Here is a 23,739-nt window from a genome sequence, read left to right on the forward strand (position 1 = left end):
GTGCACATTCATCTTCTGTCTACAGAGAGGAATTATTTTTACAGACAGTCTTCATCTTTCTCAAGCACTCAACTAATACACAAACATAAAGAAACTTACTAAAACCACTATTCCATATACTATATCCCAGTCTCTGTTCTAAACTTGATGCTGTGTACTGTAGTTATTGTTGGCTCTTTCCTCATTTGTAAGTCACTGTGGATAAAAGCATCTGCTACATGAATTGATGTAAATGCAGTACAGAGACTGATTTGCTGGTTTGCTCGGCCCTTAATGGCGCTACAACATGGCTAAAAGACTTTATCCTTTAGGAGCATTAAATTTTTTTCCTGGTTCAAAAATATGATATACCAAACATATTTGCATTTCATTTTACTGTTTACTGATGGAGCAACATGATGTGTGAAATGTTTGGTTAAGACTTTTGTAAAGGTGCCTCGGCCAAACACTTTTAATGGATGATCGTTGTACTTTGGGGTATTTATTTGAAATACATTTCATTTATAAAACTAAGATATATTCATAATTGATGCAAGAAGACAATAACAAAGAGTAATTTTTCCAGCTAAAATCAGTCCACAAGATCTCGGGCCAAAAATTAATGCAACTCTTGATGGAAATAAATGTTGTGATGTTGCATGAGGTTGTTGAAACAATGCCACAACCAAAGCACAATGTTATCAAATCTAAAGGTGTTTCAATGAAATATTAAGAGTGTGCAACTTGTTTTTGGCCAGGCAGTGTAGGACTATGTTATATATGGTCATATAGAGAGTAACTTATACAGCACAGAGTGAGGGTTTGTTATGATGCACAGTGATGTGAGTGGAGAAAGTTCATGTGGCAGTGAAGACCTCAAAATTACTGGTGAGTCAAAAACTACAAAATCGTGATGCCAAGCCTGAACATGAGAACTTAAGCCTAAAAGTATGCTTTGTTTTTGTTCGTGTATGCTGCTGTATGCTGTATGCATGCATACAGTCGACACATACGCTCTAGAAAGCTTCATCTTTGTCCAGTGTCTGCGCTATTTTTCTCCAGAAGTTATACACTTTTTTCTTTAACGCAGAAGTAAGCCTATGGGTGAGACTTCCGGTTCATTAGCCGCCTTAGGTAAATAACGAGGAGAATAACAACGTGCAGTAAACGGTAAAACTGCACTACAAACCAGTGTGTTCATAATTAAAATAATACATTAAAATAATATGATAAGTATTATTTTTCAATATCAAGCAGCAAAACGAACTGTTTTGTACAGCTAAAAATAGCTGGACGCGTATGAGAACAGAAGCTAGACCCATAGAATTTACAAATGGCTGCGCCCATTTTTACGACAACAAAAAGGTGGATAACCGATAAAATATCTTTGTACTCTTTTGAACTGAAGTTGCTGCTCTCTCATAACCCCTCACACAAACGCTTGTCAATGCGGCTGTCTGTTACGCATGGGTACAAAAAAATCAGCTGGTGCATGTTGTCACACCCATTGACTGCCCCTGTGTTCTTGTCTTGTGTTTTGCTCCCAATGTGCCCCGTGACCCAGTTTCTCCCGTGTTTCTTTCTGCCCATATTTGGTTCTTCCTGTTCCTGTTCCCATTGAGTTCCATTTGATTCAGCTGTGTCTTGTTAATTCCCTCGTTTAGTTCCAGTTTCTTAAGCCCAGTGTTTTCCCTTGTCTAGTGTCCAGTGTTAAACGTCTAAACGTCATCTCCGTGTGTGTTACCCTGTTCATTAAAATTTGTGAAGTTGAGTTACTCCTGCATCTCCTCGCTACTCGTTCCGACAGTAGAAGTGTGACACATGTACAGTACGCACAAATTATTCTGGTGATGAAATTTGCATCACGGTCACGCCACTGTACGCAGCCCTTCACATACACATAAAACCCGAAGTATAATTCCTTAAACAATATCTAAATCAACACTATGAGTAAATCGATGTTTGAATGTGCTAGACAGACGTCTTTGATCATTGCACTTGTGTCTTCTGCATCATCTCGCGTACGAGGAAACATTTTTAAGATGCTGTGTCAAACTGAAAGAAATTCAACTTCTAAAACACAAGTCTTGACACACATGCTGAAGGGATTCACCTTTGCGAAAGTTTTTCAGGTTAAAAGCTGCCAATAGAGACCTGCTACTGTCTGTGTCATTACTAACAATCAAACAGCATTAATGTAGAGAAGACACTGCTCGTGTCTGGAAAATTCTAATGATTTAATCAGATATTCTGTCTCTCTGTCTGAAAGTGTTAAAGCATAATGTGGTTTACAAAGTCTGGACTCTGGAATATTTTTGAAACACACTGATAATTAAACCTTCCATTGATATTTTCTCTCATTTTAGACTGTGAGGAGGAAACTCTGAGGAAGACGTTTGTTCTTTGCGATACTTACAGGAACTGTAACTGCTGAAGTGACTCATGTGCGCTGAAGCAGAAGAAAACATGGATAGAACAGGTTTGGTGAGTCTGAGAGGAAATCGACTGAACGCTCCTGAATTCACCTCATTTCTGCTCAGTTTGTGAGGTGTAAAATGACACTAATAGAACAGAAGTCTGTTAAACTGAACTAATTCTACTGAGCAAGGAACATTCTGGGTCAAATGCTCTGGTGTTCAAGATTCTCGAGGTAAATAACAAGAGGAAACTCATGGAGGCAACACCATCAACAGAAGATAAATTATTTCTTGTACATAAAATGGTAAAAAGTGCAGAAGGAGACGTTCAGCAGAATGTCCAGAGACAGTCATATTATATCTATATCATATTAAGACAGTTGTGGTTTCCATTATGGAAATAATATGATATAATGATATGGTGTCTTAATATGACTGTTTTAATATGCTTTACAGTTCTACTTTACACTAGAACTGATTCATTGGCCCAGTTTCCCAAACCATTCATTCAGTTCTCAAAACAAAGACACATTTTTTAAATTATAAATCCATTTCATCTTTTCACATGTTTAAATTTGCTCAACGTTTTCTGCAAAACTCTCCACAAAGATGCCCTCATTTAGCACAGGTTTAATCATGTCCTGCTTCAGAGAGCACAAGCACACGATATAATCACCTCAAACATCACCATGTGAACGCAGTTATCCGTGTGACTGAAATATTTGGATTTGATGTGGAAGGTTAAGGTTTGACACATGACTTGTGTGCTTTATTCTAAGTGTTCTGAAGTGAGGAACAGTTGATGAGTTTGACACAAGAGCAGAAGAGTGTGAGATACCTGTCCAAAGACGCTGTTCAGCAGGTTGGTCTACACCTTCGTCCTCGATTGATTTCTTGATTTTCCTCTTTTTGGACACAGGGCTGGTTTCCGGAGCCATTGGCTGATTGGCTGGATTAGATGCTGTCAGAAGAAGAAAATGCAAACGAGTCAGAAACTCATTAACTCAAGTTTCTGTTTCATGCAACACTGTTTCCTAACCAGGAAGGATGTGATACATTTTAAGATAAAAAATATAAGAGAACGAAGAACATCATGATGCTCATAACTTGTCATGATTATGGCTGATTAGGACAAAATCATTAAAGGGTTGTGACCAAACTACTCTAACATCAGATTCAAAACAAAAACAGAGCTATCAATAAACTGAAGGTTTCCTGACCTGTCTGTAGGTGGCGCTCTCTGTCTGTCAATAAGAGACCATCCGAGTGTTGAGATCAGCATAAATGCGATATAGTAGAGTTGTAAATAATTCAATGAATTAACACACTCACAAACATGCAAGTTATATCAAGCATTTTCCTTAATATGTCACTCTTTTGCTAGTTAAAATGAACTCTGAGCTCCAATATAACTGTTATTAATAATAATAAAAAAGACAGCATGCGAACTCAAATGTAAACTTCCCCAAAGCTGTTGATCCGTCGAGCGCGGGAACAGAATGATGATCTTTCTTTTCGTAATCTAACGCGCCGCATATTTCAGGCTTTCCCCTCATGTGATGTTGTTTTCTACAGACAAATCATCATGTGCTTCACGTTCAATCGCATCACGCGCCTCGTAACACACACACACACACACACATCTTACAGAATCACACGTATATGAAGCGTTAATCATCATCTGATCGTTTAGAAATGAAAGTAAGCTTGGATTCTCACTGATCTGCGTCTGTGGCACCGTTTATATTTACAGGTTTATTACATTTGATTGCTGTGATTTACTGTAACGGAGGAGTCTTTGTCTCCGGTGAGTTAGTTTTTTCATTGAACGGTGATCGATTCAGGGGTTGTAGTAACACTTAGCTTGAGCATCAGTAACTCTGGGGTTGTTTGTGCTTGATCTCTCAAGCTTTCAGAAACGAGAGCCACATTTGTCTACTACAAATGAAACTCATGGAAGCCCGTTTCCGCCACTGAAAAAAAACATAAATAAAAAACGTTATTGCAACTTTTTAACTCACAATTCTGACTTTTTTCTCGAAGTGGTGACTTTTTTCTTAGAGTTTATATCTCGCAATTCTGACTTTATAACTCGCAATTGCGTGTTATAAAGTTATAAAAAAGTCAGAATTGTGAGATAAAAAGTCGCAATAACCTTTTAGATTTTTTTCATTCAGTGGTTAAGTGAGTTAATAGTTCCGTTGTAACAGACTATCCTCTGCTGGGTGAGCTGTAACGCAGGGCAGTTTAATGAAACAAGACTCACACTTCCAATTTATGCAGAACATTTATTTAAGAACAAAGAATGATCAGTTTTGAATAGAGTAACTATTTAAAGTGACAAAAACATTTTATTGTATTTATTTTAGGACTTATTATAAATTTATCACAAAAATAATTGCCGTGTGGTTGTTTGAAAGAGAGAGAGAGAGAGAGTGTGTGAGTGTGTGTGTGAGTGTGTGTGAGTGTGTGTATAATGTGTTACTATCTATGTTGCTCTCCACCTATTTTTATGTAAATTTTTTGGAATATCACATAAAAACACACATAAATTCTAAAAATTTACCACATTTACCACATGAATCCCTTGATGCACAACAAAAACCTCACGTGACAGCCACAACAGAGGATGGTTTTTACCTATACCCACCCCGAGCAGCCACAGCATAGCTAGCTGTTTTAGCATGTGGGTTTGAAGTTAGCATGAATGCAAAGTATCAAACTAAACTAGACAAACAGCTTAGGTTATGTAAGTCAAATAATTGTATCTACAACACAATGAAAAGAAAAAAAAACTTAATCAAAATTTTTTTGGTCTTGAACACTACAATGTTGCTCAGTCACATGACACTTCTACTGTAAGCTCAAAAATGTGATGGGAGTGTATGATATTGATGACTACCATTCTACCCTATTCTGGAAGAATCTCCCTCAGAGTTTGTTTTATTGGAGTCTGTCTGTATTTCACAGGCATGCTGTCGATTATTGTCGTGGTGAATCTCCTCATAGAGACTTCAGGTAAGAACATGCTTGGATTTCATTCAGTTACATGGCTTCCGAGTAATTCAAATACATTATCAATTTCTATTAGATATTATGGCACTATTACATATAGACTGTACTTATGTTAGGGTAATGTGACACTAAGTCAAAATACAAGCAGATTTCTTCCTTAAAAAAACTAGCCAGCCAAATAACAGTAATAGGAGCAAATAACTATTATTATCTGCAGATTCTACACAAAAAAACTTGAACCTGTTTCAAAATCTTTCACCCTCACACAGAATTCCCAGTCGCGTGGATCCCTAATAAAATGACTGAAAAATTCGCACCTGACTGCACCTTAAATATTTGTAGTAAATTAATAATTAATTCTCTGTCTCTCAGTGTCGTTCACTGTAGTGGTTCCTGGTGATCCTATAGCGGCTCATGTGGGATCCACAGTGATTGTTCCCTGCTGGATCTCTCCTCCTGAGAACGCTGAAGCTCTGGAGATCCGCTGGTACCGTCACGATGAGTTCAGCAGCCCTGTTCTGCTCTATAATCATGGGAAGCTCCAGGACGTCCAGGAGGAACCGTACAGGAACCGAAGCTCTTTGGCTCTGCGGTCAGATCAGTCTGGTGGACTGAAGGATGGAGACGTCTCTCTACGGCTGGAGAAACTCAGAGTGCAAGATGAAGGTTCATTTCACTGCTATGTGTCTGGAGAAAGTTCATATGGGAGTGAAGAGGTGGTTCTCAAAATCACTGGTAAGCAAGCATCTACACCTCATTAAAGCCATACTTCAGGAAAACATTAAAATTCTCTCCTGCATAATGAGGACTATGATTGAGGACACTCGAAACGACACTCACTGGTGACGCCTGCTGGTCAAAACTGTGTAAATGCAACAAAACCTCAGGCCAAAACATGCATAAAAACAGCTTTTAAAACGAAATGCAAATGTTTTATTGAAAGTATAATATATATAAATGCAATTAACAAATCATCAAATACCATTAAATATGAAGTGTCTGTATAATGTGTTCTTGTATTAATTTGCAGTTCCCTTTCGAGGGAACTTTGAACTGCGTCCTCTAGAGGTCGCTATGGGGAACGCCTTCAGTGTGACAGGTGTCTGAAGCATACATCTAAAAACGACAATAACATTGGCCGGCAACAGTCTATGCCATCATTACCCTGCGCGATCACAGTATAAAAGGGTGCCGGAATAACACGCCATGCTCTTCTTCGTCTTCACTGACCGTTTGTTTATGTTAGCGTTAAGCTAAGCACGACAAGGAGTGCATGTTCTCTTGCCAGAGGCTTTGCTCTGATACCTGCAGTTTCACACGGCTCACGTGCTGCTTGGAAACGACACTCACTGGTGACGCCTGCTGGTCAAAACTGTGTAAATGCAACAAAACCTCAGGCCAAAACATGCATAAAAACAGCTTTTAAAACGAAATGCAAATGTTTTATTGAAAGTATAATATATATAAATGCAATTAACAAATCATCAAATACCATTAAATATGAAGTGTCTGTATAATGTGTTCTTGTATTAATTTGCAGTTCCCTTTCGAGGGAACTTTGAACTGCGTCCTCTAGAGGTCGCTATGGGGAACGCCTTCAGTGTGACAGGTGTCTGAAGCATACATCTAAAAACGACAATAACATTGGCCGGCAACAGTCTATGCCATCATTACCCTGCGCGATCACAGTATAAAAGGGTGCCGGAATAACACGCCATGCTCTTCTTCGTCTTCACTGACCGTTTGTTTATGTTAGCGTTAAGCTAAGCACGACAAGGAGTGCATGTTCTCTTGCCAGAGGCTTTGCTCTGATACCTGCAGTTTCACACGACTCACGTGCTGTTTGTGTGTGTGTGGTGTAGAGCAAGCGCGTTCAGCTCTTGAGGGAGTTGGATGCGCTCTGCATTCATTGCTTATTTCTTGTGAGGGATAAGCATGAATTGAACGCGCTCGTCTCACGAGGAGTGTCGTGAAGTTTAAGGAGGCCAAGACGCGCTCGGCTGCCTTTAAGTCCTTCATTACCACGAAGGTCCAGGCTTGGGACTTCGCCTCCAGCCTATATCCATGAGCCTGAGTCATGCGCGGGAGCCATGGGTGGTGAGTACGATCCATTTTTATCTACTCTACTGCTAGTTCTTGTGTATTCGATGCTAGCCTTTCTCTGCAGCACTAATCGGACCTGTTCTGTTTTTCTGACTTTTAGGTTTGACCCACCTGCTAAGTCAGGACCTCCTGCTGTTGACCGATTACAGTGATGGTTTCACTCATCAGTTCTGGATCCAGGCTGGTGATAGCCCTCATCTTCGGCTTGGACACGCAGCCTGGGCTTCTGAGGAAGCTTCCCAGCATTAGGTGCCCAGTATAACGCTGCAACCTCAGGACCTGTGAGTCCCTCTCGTGGGCTAGTACTCTTTTGAGGACATGCATCGCGACATGCTCCCTATCATCTGGCCAGGTGCGAACTACTCATTTCTCACCCTGAGGGGTCTCCCGAGATTTGAATCGTTCCTTAACCTTCATACACATTCTCTGAGCTAGAGCTCCTCTCGCTGAGGCATTGAGGAGCTCAACGCTCCATAGACGGTCGGGCCTGTGGTTCCTCACTGTCACACTGCCCTTATGGTTGAACCAGTAATTACCCCTCTGCGGAGTGGGCTGGAGTACACTGCGTTCCCTGAGGTAAGAGGGATTTGTGTTTCTGCAGAAACCCCTCTTGTATGCTTCTGCGAGCTGCTCCAGTGGACTGTCTCTTATTGGGCACTGCTAGGTAACCCCTTCTAATCTAGCGCCTCCCTTCTGGTCGAGAAGAGAAATGCTCCCCTCTCTGTGAGGGTTAGCTATGAGTCGCTCCCAGTATGTGCTGTAAGGACCTGCCTCAGCTTGAGAGCCGAGAGCACTGCTCCCGTAGGACCCCATTTGCAATGAACTAAGTGTTAGGCCCGTCTCTGTCGCCTTCTTGGTCAGTTGCCTTTATGTTGGGACCCTGTTGTTCCATTAGAAATGTGTGATCCCCTTCTAGCAGGATCCCATTTCTGATGTCCCATTTGCGATCTATCTGCCCCGGGCATGGCTGTGCTCCCCTCACTGCGGGAGGGTCCCTTTGAGCTCGCCGGTCCTGGGCAGACTGGGTGAGTCCTCCTCTCGACTCTAGAGTTAGGTCCTCTACCCTGGGCTATTGGTCGCTTCGGTCGAGCTGGGTTCCTCTCTCTCCTCGCTAGGGGTTGAACCCTCTGCTCTTGAGTACGATGGCAGTGACATCAGGTAGTTGGGCCTCTTGCTGCTTCCCTGATAAGCTGTCTCTATTCGTGTCAAGCCAGGCAGTGCTCCCCTCATCTCACAGGGTTGTCTTTGAGCCTGCCACTCCTGTCTGAGCGTTTGTGGACCTCTCTCTTTGAGAGGTTTTGTGCCGCTTGCTGCTTCCCTGATAAGCTGCCGCTATTCGGGTCAAGCCAGGCAGTGCTCCCCTCACCTCAGAGGGTTATCTTTAAGCCTGCCATTCCCATCTGAGCGTTTGTGGTCTGTGAGCAGATGCACACATAAGGCCCCTAGGCTGGCTTAATACAGCCTCGGTTACCCTTTAAGCAATGGTGTTTCTAAATCCATGCTATGGTAAGTGCACACGCTAAGCCTCTGTACACTTTCTAAAATCCACATTGTGGTAAATGTGCATGCTAAGCATTCTGCGCACTTTCTAAAATCCTGTATGGTAAGGGTAATGCGCTGTTAGCCTCGTTCCCATTCTCTGAGTTGGCTTAGGCCCCGGTTCTCGCCTTGGGCTCCACTCTACTAATGTATCTCTGCTGATACATTTCTGAGCAGGGTGTTGCTACCAAAGATCTGTCGAGTCAGTTCTTTGAGCAGGTTTATTCAGAACTGGGTGGTAGTCCCCCTGGGTGGCAGGCCAGGGTCTGGTTTGGTTTTTAGACACCTGGCCGTATCCCCTTAAAGGAATCTCTTTCTTCTGATTCCAAGCCTTGAGCTCTGCCCTAGGCTTGATAGCCTCGTTCCCATTCTCTGAGTTGGCTTAGGCCCCGGTTCTCGCCTTGGGCTCCACTCTACTAATGTATCTCTGCTGATACATTTCTGAGCAGGGTGTTGCTACCAAAGATCTGTCGAGTCAGGTTCTTTGAGCGAGTTAATTCAAGCCGGCAGTAGCCCCCCTGGGTGACAGGCCAGGGTCTGGGTTTTAGACACCTGGCCGTATTCCCTCAAAGGAATCTCTTTCTTCTGATTCCAAGCCTTTGAGCTCTGCCCTAGGCTTGGGCTTCCCAGCCCAGCCACTATCAGGTAAGTTGTTTAGGGTATGCAGCTCAGGCCCTTGGCTGGAGGGGATAATGTCACTGACAGCCATCAAGGCGTCCTAGGGGCAACTCCCATGGCTGTTACTTAGAGTTGAGTTGAGAGAGAGTTGGTTACTTAGTGCTCGCCGTGGTTTCTGGCATGCACTCCCCTCAGCATGGTGCCGTGGGTGGGTTCCCCATAGCAACCCCTAGAGGACGCAGTTTGAAGTTCCCTCAAAAGGGAACATCTCAGGTTACGTATGTAACCACGGTTCCCTGAGAAGGGAACGAGACACTGCGTCCTCTAGTTTCCTTGCCATGCTTTGGACGCAATCTTCAGAAGAAGAAGTGGATGACGTGTTATCCTGGCGCCCTTTTATACTGTGATCGCGCAGGGTAATGGCGTCATAGGCTGTCGCCCGCCAATATTATTGTTGTTTTTAGATGTATGCTTCAGACACCGGTCACGCTGAAGGCATTCTCCATAGTGAACCCTAGAGGACGCAGTGTCTCGTTCCCTTCGCAGGGAACCATGGTTACGTAAGTAACCTGAGACGTTTTGTTTGTTTTATGGATGGCCAATTAAAAGATTAAAAACATGTCTACAAATTTATAAAACTGATTCGAGATCAGGTAAAAACCATAGACCCTACTTATGGTTCGCCGTTGAGGGTATGCAATGATTCATTGGGCAAAAAAGGAATTGAAAAACACAAGGAAAATAAGCGATGAATTTGACTGATAGCATTATTTTTTCCCCAAGATTTCAGATTTCACGCACGATCATGACAGCCCAAAAATCCCATGCATAACGATTGCTGCAATGTTTGTAAACAATAAACAATATAAAATTTGAAATAAATTATTTGAAAATAAATTCATTTGAAAAATAAAACTTTACTTTGATAGTCTATTTTAGATATTCTATTAACTATCAATAACTATATGTCAACTAGCAGTCATGGTATTAGTAGCCTGTCTGCTTAATATCTGCGAACACTTTATTTTGATGAACATTCTGCTGGCTATTTAAGTAACTTTTTGCAAGTGCATGTCAACTTATTCTACTAGCCCTAACCTAACAGCCTACTAAAACGAGCCAAGTCCGCGTTTTGTTTTCGACAGAACTGGGCTACTTTTAAACTGTTGTTTCAATCCCAATGCAGCTCTCTAATGTACATGTTGAAGTGTTTGAAGACCCTGGAAAGACATTCAAAATTCAGAACACAATTAGTGTGTAAGACAATATACTTACTGTATGTAGAGAGTATCTGAAGATCTGAACATCTGTCTCTCCTCCTCTCGTCAGCTTTAGGATCCGCTCCTGTCCTGTTTCCAAAGCCTCTAGATGATGGGTGTGTGAACATCAGCTGCAGGTCCAGCGGCTGGTATCCAGAACCCAGCGTCTCGTGGACGTCAGATGATGGAAGGGCTCTCCGTCCTGGAGGATCGTCTCACAGTCGTGGAGCAGATGAGCTGTTCTCTGTCCACAGCTGGACGGCCGTCTCTCTCTCAGACGCTCAACTGGTCTCATGTTCAGTCTCTCTCAGAACTGGAGAAGTAAAAGAAGGAAGACTGAACATACAGGGCATCGTGTCTTCAGGTTAGAGAACATGGATATTTGTAGATACCACAAACAAAAGTGATCAAATTGGCTTGAATGCTAGGCCTGTGATCGTTTACATTAGTTTTTTCCCCCCTGTGACCTTAACTGCAGGTTTTCCGTCTTTAAGTTACATTTTAAGCAAATATAATTGATCTATATAATTTATTTAGCATACATTGTTGAATGCATGTTGCTTTTTATTCCGCTCCACCACTGAAACGATTTTCTTTGATGTCATCAGTCTCTCTTACTTGTTACTCTCTTACTTGCCAACCATCCAATCAATAAAATCTAACCAAATCCCATACATTTTTTTCTACTTTATTACTGTAATTGATTTATATTTTTTTTGAAGGTGTTTAGATTCGTCTGGTTTCTGTTTCTCAGGTCCATGGAAGGCTCTTTTCCTCACTTTTCTCATCTGTGCTCTTCTGGGTTCGGTTGTGTTCATCCTCTACAAATACAGAGAGAAACTAACAGGTACAATCATAGTTTAAACGATTTAAATTTTATCTTCAGATGGTTTTTATGCAGGTATTTTATTCTTAAGTGTTGATTATTTTTTTTTCAGGGAAGAAACCAGCTAAAGAAAGTAAGTAAACTACGTGCATCATTTTAACATTCAGAAATACATATGAAAATGCTTATATTTTCCTCATTTGTAAGTCTCTTTGGATAAAAGCGTCTGCTAAATGATTAAATGAATCAGCTTAACATCAGAATTTATTGTGGTTAATCAAGTGGAGTATTTGTGTGAATAAATTGGTAATTAAACCCTCAAAATGAAATTCTCTCATTTCAGTTTGTGAGGAGGAAACTATGGAGAGACTGACAAAAGAAGGTATTTGAAGAAGTTTATCTTTGCAATATTTTTAACGGCAGCTGCTGAAGGGACCCACTAAACGTCAAATAAACGCTCATGTGCATGTTGTAGCAGAAATCTTGTATTCACGTAATGAGAATATAAGCATAATGTTACATAAGCAATGCATTTCCAGTACATACTAATAACTGTAGTTGCTCACAATTACAGCTGTAGTTTTCTTTCTCTAAAACCTTACATTATTTGTTTCTGATTTTAGGAACAAATGCAGAAGAACCGAAGAAAGTACCAGGTATGACATCATCTCAGTTATATATTCATATACAGTATTTGTAAAGCTTGTTGTTTATTCCATCCTGTCCATCTCTCTCACTTTGCTTCTTGAGAACAAAAAAACAAAAACAAACCACAAAACTAAAATCTCTCATTTTGCTTGAGAGTTTAAAGTTGAAATGCTTCCATTTTGCAGAGTCTACTGAATAAATACGTTGTTTTTAGATGTATGCTTCAGACACCGGTCACGCTGAAGGCATTCTCCATAGTGAACCCTAGAGGACGCAGTGTCTCGTTCCCTTCGCAGGGAACCATGGTTACGTAAGTAACCTGAGACGTTTTGTTTGTTTTATGGATGGCCAATTAAAAGATTAAAAACATGTCTACAAATTTATAAAACTGATTCGAGATCAGGTAAAAACCATAGACCCTACTTATGGTTCGCCGTTGAGGGTATGCAATGATTCATTGGGCAAAAAAGGAATTGAAAAACACAAGGAAAATAAGCGATGAATTTGACTGATAGCATTATTTTTTCCCCAAGATTTCACGATATATTCACGATCATGACAGCCCAAAAATCCCATGCATAACGATTGCTGCAATGTTTGTAAACAATATTAACAAAAAAATTTGAAATAAATTATTTGAAAATAAATTCATTTGAAAAATAAAACTTTACTTTGATAGTCTATTTTAGATATTCTATTAACTATCAATAACTATATGTCAACTAGCAGTCATGGTATTAGTAGCCTGTCTGCTTAATATCTGCGAACACTTTATTTTGATGAACATTCTGCTGGCTATTTAAGTAACTTTTTGCAAGTGCATGTCAACTTATTCTACTAGCCCTAACCTAACAGCCTACTAAAACGAGCCAAGTCCGCGTTTTGTTTTCGACAGAACTGGGCTACTTTTAAACTGTTGTTTCAATCCCAATGCAGCTCTCTAATGTACATGTTGAAGTGTTTGAAGACCCTGGAAAGACATTCAAAATTCAGAACACAATTAGTGTGTAAGACAATATACTTACTGTATGTAGAGAGTATCTGAAGATCTGAACATCTGTCTCTCCTCCTCTCGTCAGCTTTAGGATCCGCTCCTGTCCTGTTTCCAAAGCCTCTAGATGATGGGCGTGTGAACATCAGCTGCAGGTCCAGCGGCTGGTATCCAGAACCCAGCGTCTCGTGGACGTCAGATGATGGAAGGGCTCTCCGTCCTGGAGGATCGTCTCACAGTCGTGGAGCAGATGAGCTGTTCTCTGTCCACAGCTGGACGGCCGTCTCTCTCTCAGACGCTCAACTGGTCTCATGTTCAGTCTCTCTCAGAACTGGAGAAGTAAAAGAAGGAAGACTGAACATACAGGGCATCGTGTCTTCAGGTTAGAGAACATGGATATTTGTAGATACCACAAACAAAAGTGATCAAATTGGCTTGAATGCTAGGCCTGTGATCGTTTACATTAGTTTTTTCCCCCCTGTGACCTTAACTGCAGGTTTTCCGTCTTTAAGTTACATTTTAAGCAAATATAATTGATCTATATAATTTATTTAGCATACATTGTTGAATGCATGTTGCTTTTTATTCCGCTCCACCACTGAAACGATTTTCTTTGATGTCATCAGTCTCTCTTACTTGTTACTCTCTTACTTGCCAACCATCCAATCAATAAAATCTAACCAAATCCCATACATTTTTTTCTACTTTATTACTGTAATTGATTTATATTTTTTTTGAAGGTGTTTAGATTCGTCTGGTTTCTGTTTCTCAGGTCCATGGAAGGCTCTTTTCCTCACTTTTCTCATCTGTGCTCTTCTGGGTTCGGTTGTGTTCATCCTCTACAAATACAGAGAGAAACTAACAGGTACAATCATAGTTTAAACGATTTAAATTTTATCTTCAGATGGTTTTTATGCAGGTATTTTATTCTTAAGTGTTGATTATTTTTTTTTCAGGGAAGAAACCAGCTAAAGAAAGTAAGTAAACTACGTGCATCATTTTAACATTCAGAAATACATATGAAAATGCTTATATTTTCCTCATTTGTAAGTCTCTTTGGATAAAAGCGTCTGCTAAATGATTAAATGAATCAGCTTAACATCAGAATTTATTGTGGTTAATCAAGTGGAGTATTTGTGTGAATAAATTGGTAATTAAACCCTCAAAATGAAATTCTCTCATTTCAGTTTGTGAGGAGGAAACTATGGAGAGACTGACAAAAGAAGGTATTTGAAGAAGTTTATCTTTGCAATATTTTTAACGGCAGCTGCTGAAGGGACCCACTAAACGTCAAATAAACGCTCATGTGCATGTTGTAGCAGAAATCTTGTATTCACGTAATGAGAATATAAGCATAATGTTACATAAGCAATGCATTTCCAGTACATACTAATAACTGTAGTTGCTCACAATTACAGCTGTAGTTTTCTTTCTCTAAAACCTTACATTATTTGTTTCTGATTTTAGGAACAAATGCAGAAGAACCGAAGAAAGTACCAGGTATGACATCATCTCAGTTATATATTCATATACAGTATTTGTAAAGCTTGTTGTTTATTCCATCCTGTCCATCTCTCTCACTTTGCTTCTTGAGAACAAAAAAACAAAAACAAACCACAAAACTAAAATCTCTCATTTTGCTTGAGAGTTTAAAGTTGAAATGCTTCCATTTTGCAGAGTCTACTGAATAAATACCATGATACCATAATAAGCTGTTTTAATTTTCTTAGGTAAAATGTGATGGTTTTGCACCGAAGCCACTAAATAGGCTGCATACAAGAGTAACACCAAACCATTGCTTTTTGTTTCTTATTAAAAGAAGATAATCAAGAATATTTGCCATTATCTGATCTGATTGTTTTGCAAGTCTGACACAACTAAAGAAATTCCCATTTTTATGCCAGTTGATGCACAAAATAGATGAACATTACGAGCAGTGTGATGCTTGTATCAGACAAACCAAAAACTGAAACAAGTTACTGGATTGACAGAATGACCTCACAGTGCTTTAACACAAATGAGCTGGAGTGCAGGGGTTACTTAGAGAAACCACTTCAGAAATGACCTTTGACCCTGAGCCTAAGAAATTAGAACCCAACTGATAGTTAACATCTAAATGAATTTCTGCCTGAAAGGGTTACATTTATTGTGGTTTACAGAGTCTGGAGTATTTATGAAGCAGATTAATAATTAACTTTTCCTTTGAAATTTTCTCTCGCTTTAGATTGTGAGGAGGGAACTCTGGAGAAACTGAGGAAAAAAGGTATTTGAAGACGTTTAGTTCTTTGCTATACTTACAGGAACTGTAACTGCTGAAGTTGTCACGCTCTTGAGGAAGGAAGGCACACAAAGACAAAGATACTCCAATATAGCATTTAATAAGAATCCAAGAAGAAGAAGATCCATACAAAACACAGGGAAACACAAGCAGCATACACAAAGACAATACAATAACCGACAAGGACTGAACAGAAACGGGGAGTGTGACGAGTGGGGGTGGGGCCGAGAGCTGTGGGAACGGAGCGAGGCGGGTGGAGTAAGTGATAATGAGCGACACCTGCACCACTCACCAGTCTCGAGTCCCACGGAGGAGCTCCGGAAGGATAAAAGGAGGAGTTACGACAGTGAAAGACGAGAGAGGACCGGGCCTGGACTTTATTTTGTGTTTTGTGTGCGGCAGTCGTCCGCGAGGGGCTGCCGCTTTACGTTCATTTTGTGTTTGTTTATTTTATTAAAATCTTAAATGTTCGCCGGTTCCCGCCTCCTTCTTCCCGTGACTACAAACGTTTGTTACAGGGAGTACTTATACAAAAGCAAGAGAGGGACTAATGACTAAATTAACAGGACACAGGTGAACAGAATGAACTAATCAAGGGAACTAAGGAAAACTAGGTCACTAAACAAAACAGGAGAACAGACACAAGGTCCATATGGTGACAGTACTCCCCCGTCCGGCCAGGCGCGACCTCGCGCCGTAAACAAAACAACAATGGAGGGACAGAGGGGACTTAGGAGGAGGACAAAGGAGTGGAGTTGGGATGGTAACAGGGGACAGCGAAGGGCAGGCAGATGACCAGTGTGGCGGCGACGGAGGGAGGAGCCAGGAAGAAGACAGGAGGGACTTGGAGCAGGAGGAGCCAGGCGGGACCCAGACTGCAGCCAGGAATGCGGCCCACGGTGGAGCCGATGGAGGGAGGAGCCATGGAGAAAGGGCTGATGACTCCAGGGGGCCGGCTGACAGTGGCGGAGCAGGTGGGAGAGGAGCCCAGGGTGGAGGCGGAGAGCCATAGAGCCAGGGCGACGCAGAGGATCCGGAGGGCCTAGGTGGAGCAGATGGCTCAGGTAACTGAGGTGCAGACGGGGATCCGGAAGGCCGCAGTGGAGCCAGAGTGATAGAGGACCCAAGGTGGAGCCGGAGGGATGAAGGGAGGAGGTGGAGCTGGTGGACTGACAGGCCACGGTGGAGGTGAGGGAGCTAGGAGCCATGGTGGAGCCGCTGGATCGACGGGCCGAGGCGGACACAAAGGATCCTCCAGCCACAGCGCCGATGGAGACTGGCAGACCCACAGCGAACCCACATCAATGATGGTGGGCTGAGAGTGAGCTGAGGGGCTGGCAGAATGCAACGGCAGTGGTGCAGAACATAGCAGATGACTCTTGAGAGGAGGTGGGAGTTCATGACAGTCTGGAGGTTCAGAGATGGTGCGACTCCTAACACAGGGAGTGCAGCGGATAGGGGAACGACCTCCATGGTCGTGTCAGGGCAGGCAGACAGTTCAGGGCAGATAAACAGTTCATTACAGACCTCCATGGTCGTGACGGGACAAACAGACGATTCAGGGCAGACAGACGTAACAGGACCGGCATACAGTTCAGATGATGACAGAAGAATCGGTATGTCAGAAAATAAGTCTATAAAATCCACTGAGACCAACCTCAGCTCACAGTAAGTCACAGTAAAACAAGATGACAGTTATTTTTTGGTTTCATAGCAAGAACGATTATAGTCAAAATGCTTCTGTTTTGCATTTTTATAATTTCATATCATCTTTCATAAATAATTTTATCAACAAAACGAGCATCTTGTGTTCCAGTGGAAGCAAGAAAATCTGTCTGTCTGTACTTAGAGTTCATTTTATGTCACAGTATTTATTTTTTGTAAGATTTCCAAGTGTAGAATTTCATATCCCAGATTTTCAAGGTCTCAGACTTTTGGGCTCCACTGTATTGTTTTTTACAAACTATTGCAGTGTCTTTTAACAGTATACCAGAACTAATGTGAACATAATCAAATATGGGGAATTAACAATGCATAAAAGTTTGTAAAACTAATTATTTCTTTAATATATTGATGTTATTTGTAGATGTCCTCAATTACAGCTGAAGTTTTCTTTCTCTAAAATCTCAAATTGTTTTTCATTTTAGTTGTGGAAGACATCAATATAGATGAACTGAGGAAACATGCAGGTGTGGCAATATCTAATTTTTATGTCCATAGATTATAAATACATGCACATATACATAGAGTTTAAGAGGATTAATAACTGTTGCTCATGTATTTTTTCCTCACAGTTGAGATCACTATTGACCGTGAGCATTTACATCCAGGTCTGATTGTTTCTAAAGACTGTAAAATGGTGAGGGATCGTCCAGAACATAAACACACTGGAGAGGGATTTCCATTTCAATTATGTGCATCTGGAGCCCAAAGATTCACCTCTGGTCGTCACTATTGGGAGGTAGAGCTGGCACATCCATCTAATCCTCCCAAAAACTACTGGTTAATTGGTGTGGTGAAACATGGACATTTTACTACAAGAGACAGATCTGCTTTAACTCCATCAGCTGGTTTCTGGTTCTTGTGTTCAGACGGTCCTCATGGCTTTTACACCAACACTGAACCACCAGTTAAACTCTCACTGACACCGAGACCTGAACGACTGGGAGTTCTGTTAGATTATGATGAGGGTCTGCTGTCATTTTACAACGTCAAAGAGAGTAAACATCTCCTGACCATCAGCAGCAGATTCTCTGGATCAGTCGGTCCTCTCTTCAATCCTGGTGCAGGTGATCAGAGTCCACTTACAATTCTGGATTATCCAAAACCTGTAGAAGCACCTGTAGAATTAGCTGCAGAGTCCAGACAGCCTTTAATAACAGCTCAGAAAGCCTGACTGACTAATGCAGTTTAAACAGAAGGATGTATATACAATAAAATAACATCTTACACCTACAAACTACAGAAATCTATTAAGATGTAGTATGGTGCTGGGAACATCAGGCTCATGGGTTTGTTTCCTAGTAATCATGTGTACTTCTAAAACATACAACTTGAACACAGCATCATCAATTCAACCAAAAGTCAATTTATGACAACTTCATCCAATCTTACAATGTCACAAGCGCTGCACATCTGAATCCTCCTGGACTACATCAACGTACACACTATAATAAATAAAGGTTGACTTAAAATAAATCTGTTTTAAGATAAACATTTGTTTAAGAAGAGCAGCTTGATTAGACAAATACAGTCTCACAGCAACACAAGACGCCAAGACAAAACTGCAGCAAAAAGCATGAACCAACACCATCAGCCATAAAACAATGAATAATGGACACAAACAAATAAAAATCATATAGTTTCGCTCATAACACTGCAGATTATAGGCAGACATTAAATTAATAAAATTATAATGGCAATACTTTTACAATAAGGTTTGATTTGTTGGAATACTTGATTCTGATTGGTCAGTCGCCACACGCTCATCCAGGTATGCAACTGCTGTCATCCTGTACCTCAGTTATTGGCTGTATTTACTGTAAATGACTTCACTGTTAATAGTAATAATGTTGAAGTGTTTGTCCTGTTGCTAGAACAATTCTTTTGTACACTGTCATGGATTTAAGATAATAAACAGGTAAGATTTTAAAACACTTGTCAAATAATATTTTATGTCCTCATCTTTACTCTGTTAGACCTTACCAGGATTGTTTTACAGTAAAATGCTGGCAACAGTGTTTGGCTGTTAATTACTGTAACGGAGGCATTATGGTAACTAACTGGCACCAATGTTGACAGTTATATACTCTAAATCAAGAATTACAGTGAATAATTGGCAGAAGTGTTTGCAGTTAATTACTGTAATGCAATGCAACCATTAACAGCATAATACTGCATACACATTTCTGCTGAGATCTCTTCTCAAGCACTTTATATTTTCTGCCTGAATCTGTGTACTAACCGATAACTCAAACTTGGCATTGTGTATTTGGAATTGTGTTGGTTCTAATGACAAATTCGCTGTGAAGTTCCTCCTTTGTAAGCCACTTTTAAATAAAAGCCTCTGCTAAATGAATGTAAATGCAGACGCTCAGTCTGACGGGATAAAACAAACAGAGCCAGATTTTTATTTGGATAAAGGGTCCCAAAATATTGCACATTGATTGATGATTCTGTGCTGATTTAATAAAAGACACAATGATCTGAAGAGCAGATTCCACAAAACAAGATGCTCAAAGTAAATAAAACAAGAGAAAAACACATGGAGACAAATGCATCAATAGAAGAGAAATTATTTCTTGTAAATGAAATGGTAAAAAGTGCAGAAGGAGACGTTCAGCAGAATGTCCAGACAGCTCTTTTCCATAATAGGGAGTGAGACTGTTTACATGATATAATATGACTGTTTAATATGATTTAATGTGATATAAAGTATCCTAACAGGAGTCCACATGACTTGTGTGCTTTATTCCAAGTGCTCTGATTTCTGAAGTCTATCATATATGACTTCAGAATATTCAGAATAAAGCACACAGGTCATGTGGACTTTGTGTGCTGAACAGAAGTTGATCAGCTTGACACAAGAGACCATCTCAATACAGACTGCAAACACAAGAGCAGAAGTGACGGCGTGTGAGATACCTGTCCAAAGATGCTGTTCAGCAGGTCAGTGTTCACCTTCTTCAAGGCGTCCTCGCTTGATTTCTTGCTTTTCTTCTTCTTGGTCACGTCGGTGGACGCTGTCATGTGGACGGCCGGTTCTAATATTAGAATTGAAGAATAAGAATGTAAGTGAACACAGCTGGTTATTATTGGGAGATTTCTTAGTTACCTTAGTTTCCTGGCCTGTCTGTAGGTGGCGCTCTCTATGTGCCATTCAGCATGTGTTAATAAGAGACAATCAGAGTGTTGAGATCAGCACAAATGTGACACAGTAGAGTTATACGGAATAACATACTATGACACTCACAAACACTTGAATGAGTTGACAGAGATGCAGCACAGAGTTAGGCTATATTATGTTAAACCGCTCCTGATAAATGAAAAGAAATGATTACGCCTGTATGGCCTCATCTTTACACTTCGCCCTACAGAAAAGGAGAGCTCTGATCTGTGTGGATCTGATCCAGTCGCCTCATATAACTACAGGGAATGTATTTTCAGACCGCAAATATCATTACACAAAATCACATCTATCACAATTACGGCAAATTATTGTTCATTATCTGATGACATCTGTCTTATTGAGGCAACATCAGACTGGTGTTATTTTTAGAAAATGATTTTTGATTCTGACTGATTTTCGTCTGTTTTATCGTTTATTTGATGCTATTATTGTGCTGAATTAAACCATACTATAGTAAAGTGTATTGTACTGTACATATTATAGTATTTACAACACTTTTTAATGAATGCTACAGCATACTGTATAGTGAACTGATAAACTGTAATAAATACTGTAGTACACTTTACTACAGTAAACTGCAGTGTATTGTAGTATAATATAAAATATAAGCTTAGTACACTATTGGGTAAGGTAATTTGTTTATATTACTATAGTTGTTATATTACCACAGCAATTATAGAATTACCACAACAAATTAATTCAGGTACTTTACTATAGTATGGTTCAAAAACACTATAGTATTTACTATAAATTACTATATTTTATACTATATTGTATATATACAATATATATATTGTACTGTATAGTATACTATATTACAATTTTTTCATGTGGGTTCTTTTGCATTTCAATCTTTATTACAAGTAATCCCGCGGTTTTAAAGAACTTTGTTTTTCTACCTCCACAAGTGCATCTATCATGTTGCCTTGTTTATCTAAAAGTGCGAAATTAACCATGGTTTTACTACAAATAAAACCAAAAAACATGGTTATAGTTAAACCATGGTAACCACAAAATAACCATGGTTTTGCTACACTACGTTACATGGTATTTGTAGTAAAACTGTGGTTATACACTTTTACTGTAGTAAAACCATGGTTAATTTTCATAAGGGTTTCCTTGTTTTAAACCTAACCAAAAAGCCACGTGTTGACTGTGAAACACAGTAGACTTTAATTATATCAATTTATTGTGAAATTACTAAATTTTCGTGTCAATCCATGTCCATTTTTACTGCGAACAATGCGCTGTCACTTTAATTCAGTGTGTGCAGCACAGCAGAAATAGACTCTGTGCGTAAACTGCTGCACTCAGAGCCGATCCTCCCTATACGCTAAATACGCAAGCTGCGTAGGGCCCCCGAAACACCAGGGGGCCCCCTTGCTCTCAAAGATGATTACATTTTAGTTTAGTTTTTGAATTTGGCCAGCGGTTATGAAAACATGAATGATCATTTCTTTTAATGCGGTGCGCTGTCGCCCTTTCTACGTAAAAATCACTCAAATCATGTAATGTGAATGTCGTACAGTCTTGCTCGAGACTAAAAATCTACAGGTTAGATTTTGCCAATATCTCCTTTAGGGTATGCACAGTATACAGATTTATTTTTAAAAACTACAGTAATTCACAAAAAAGTGTTTTTTTTTTTCATGTTCCAAAGGTTGGAGTATGTTGCTAGTTGCAAGACTGACTTACTTCATGTGAAATTTTGCCAATATCTCCCTTACTGTATGTACCGTTCACAATTATGTAAAAAAAAAATAAAAGTCCTCAAAAGGGTTTTTTCATGTTCCAAAGGTTGTAGTATAAAATATTGATCTACTGTATGTACAGTAAGGAAGATATTAGCAAAGTTTTACCTATAGTAAATCAGTCTAGTCACTAGGAACGTACTACAACCTTTGGAACATTAAAAAAAACTTTTAGGTGAATTACAGTAATTTCTTAAGAATAATTATATACTGTACAGTAAGAAAGATATTAGCAAAATGTCAACTGTAGTAAGTCAGTCTGTTTAATAGGAACATACTAAAACTTTTGGAACACGAAAAACCCATTTGTTTTCTTAAAAAAATATTTGTGTACATACTTAGGGAAAGTATTGTCTAAGGCCAGTTATTGGCAATATATATTTAGTCAGTTTGCCCTCTAGGCATTTACTGTAAACATTGATTTGAATTAATTATTGGACTTCGTTTTTTTCTGTGAGGTAAATTTGCAGATGACCCCTAAAGCAGCATCTGCGAATATGCAGCCAAAATAAAACCTAAAACTAACTTTACCGCGCTTGGTTCTCTATAGGAGAAAAAAAGGTTTGGTGAAACTTTGTGGGTTGTGGGCTCATCTGATTAACTGTACATAGTATTCTTTATTTATTAGATGCCGAATTTGATCATTTATTATGACTGTCTTGAGGATAAAGCAAATTAAGTGTCTTCTTCTTTATGTGAAATATGTTTAACGTGCAGTTTTGCGCGTTGCGTAACTTGCGTTCATATTCTGATTTCATCTGTCTGTATATAGTTTGCATCATCAGTGAGGTGTATTATGAGTTTGGTCTTTTAATAGCTATCATTGTGTGAGCCCACTGAGCCGCGTAAAGGTTGTTTTTTTGTAAAAGATTTTTGACGGAAACAGCGTGAAACCTTAAGCAATCGTTCATATTCTACATCTGCTTAACTGTAGTCTATATCGTTCGCATCATCAATAAAGTGTATTCCGAGATCTGAGGTCTTCACTGTATTTATCACTTCACTGTATATATCACTGTATTAGTTCACTTATGCGTCGTTGGGGAATCCTGGAGTGTGACGTATGAGGGAAGCTCCTGTATTACAGCAAAGTGTCACACAAGCCATGATACAAAGTTAAGGAAACTATTAAGGAAACTAAGCAACCGAAAGCAATATATGTCTTCCTCAGATGTAATGTTAGTTCTGTACATCAGCGTCGGGTAAAATAGCATTATAATCTCCTTTGCGGTAGAGAAAGCTGCTTACATGTAGGCTAGTCTACACGGGGAAACGAGTAACAGCGAAGATGTTGAATTAAAAGTAAACACAATCAGCTTTTCCGCATATTGATACTGGCCCTGATAATCATAACTTCTGTTTACCGCTTGCTCCATTTCTGCAGATCAGTTTAGTGAATGAATGAC

General features: G+C 39.9%; 1 protein-coding gene and 1 long non-coding RNA gene across 2 annotated transcripts; both read left to right on the top strand.

Moving 5' to 3' along the window:
- Positions 1-4,083: 4,083 nt before the first annotated feature.
- On the top strand, positions 4,084-19,116 carry LOC107670409 (butyrophilin subfamily 1 member A1-like). Its single transcript, XM_016463014.1, has 11 exons — positions 4,084-4,203; positions 5,367-5,414; positions 5,784-6,146; positions 13,484-13,777; positions 14,144-14,260; positions 14,352-14,372; positions 14,583-14,621; positions 14,863-14,895; positions 15,620-15,658; positions 17,821-17,862; positions 17,968-19,116. The coding sequence occupies exons 2-11, from the start codon at positions 5,369-5,371 to the stop codon at positions 18,567-18,569; spliced, it is 1,596 nt and encodes a 531-aa protein (XP_016318500.1). The 5' UTR covers positions 4,084-4,203; positions 5,367-5,368; the 3' UTR covers positions 18,570-19,116.
- LOC107670410 (uncharacterized) lies at positions 11,758-12,412 on the top strand. Its single transcript, XR_001632089.1, has 4 exons — positions 11,758-11,777; positions 11,869-11,889; positions 12,100-12,138; positions 12,380-12,412. It is a non-coding gene; the product is annotated as an uncharacterized LOC107670410 (long non-coding RNA).
- Positions 19,117-23,739: the final 4,623 nt, after the last annotated feature.

Source organism: Sinocyclocheilus anshuiensis, unplaced genomic scaffold (genome assembly GCF_001515605.1).
Source record: "Sinocyclocheilus anshuiensis isolate Anshui unplaced genomic scaffold, SAMN03320099.WGS_v1.1 scaffold1033, whole genome shotgun sequence".
Classification (NCBI taxonomy): Eukaryota; Metazoa; Chordata; class Actinopteri; order Cypriniformes; family Cyprinidae; genus Sinocyclocheilus; species Sinocyclocheilus anshuiensis.

Coding starts and splice junctions, on each gene's coding strand:
- LOC107670409 (XM_016463014.1), top strand. CDS start 5,369: ATGCTGTCGATTATTGTCGTGGTGAATCTCCTCATAGAGACTTCAG. Junction 14,373..14,582: donor GAAGAAACCAGCTAAAGAAA/GTAAGTAAACTA, acceptor CTCTCATTTCAG/TTTGTGAGGAGGAAACTATG. Junction 17,863..17,967: donor TGAACTGAGGAAACATGCAG/GTGTGGCAATAT, acceptor TTTTCCTCACAG/TTGAGATCACTATTGACCGT.